General features: G+C 52.1%; 1 protein-coding gene across 1 annotated transcript in view; it reads right to left on the reverse strand.

Annotated features, from left to right (window-relative positions):
* Positions 1-294: 294 nt before the first annotated feature.
* ETH_00040450 (uncharacterized protein) overlaps positions 295-824 on the reverse strand; it is a gene marked incomplete at both ends in the record, with an annotated part of 838 nt that continues 308 nt past the window's right edge. Inside the window, one exon of the mRNA XM_013375492.1 lies at positions 295-821. Coding sequence (XP_013230946.1) covers positions 295-821 — 527 coding nt within the window. The remainder of the gene's footprint in view (positions 822-824) is intronic.

The raw sequence follows: 824 nt of genomic DNA on the forward strand, positions 1-824 counted from the left end.
AGCTGCATTGGCGAAGCAGCAGCAGTAGCACTGCAGCAGCAGCGTTGCAGAAGCAGCACTGCAGCAGCAGCTGCGGCAGCAGCAGCAGCATCGGCCGTTGTCTGTTTGCTGCTACACTTTCTGACTCTGCTGCTGCTTAGAGCAGCAGGAGAGATTTGTGTCTTCGAATTAATTTGCTGCTGTCATTTATAATTTAAACAAAAAATCATCTGCTGCTTTACGCTATTTGCTGCTGCTGCTGCTGCTGTCTGCGAGCTGCTCTTCTTTTAACTGCTGCTTCTCTTCTTTTGCCTTCTAGATTTTGCTGCTGCTGCTGCTGCTGTTGCTGCTGCTGCTTGTATGCTTTGATTTTTGCTGCTGATCTTTTGTCCCCTTTGTCTCTGTTGGTGTTTCTGTGTTGCTGCTGCTTTGGGCTGCCTGTGCTGCGCTGCCACTGCTGCTGCTGCTGCTGCTGCTGCTGCTGCTGGGGCATTTAGCTGCTTCCTTTTGCTTCTTTGTGGCTTCTTTTTGTGTCTCCCCACCTGCGTGTGCGTCTTTAAGTCTCAGCAGCAACTCTCTTTCTTGCTGCTGCTGCACTTGCTGCTGCAGCGCAGCAACATCTAATCCCATTTTTAGCTGCTTCGGGGACATGACCCGCTTGAGCCTTTCTGCTTCATTTCGCCTGAGAAGCAGACACTGCAGCAAGGCTCTTTCTGCTGCTGCTGCAGCAAGTGCTGCTGCTGCTGCTGCTGCTGCAAATGCTGCTGCTGCTGCAGTTAATGCTGCTGCTGCTGCTGCTGCTGCTGCAGTAAATGCTGCTGCTGCTGCTGCTGCTGCAGTAAATG

Source organism: Eimeria tenella, genomic scaffold (assembly GCF_000499545.2).
Source record: "Eimeria tenella Houghton genomic scaffold, Eth_scaff2802, whole genome shotgun sequence".
Lineage (NCBI taxonomy): Eukaryota > Apicomplexa > Conoidasida > Eucoccidiorida > Eimeriidae > Eimeria > Eimeria tenella.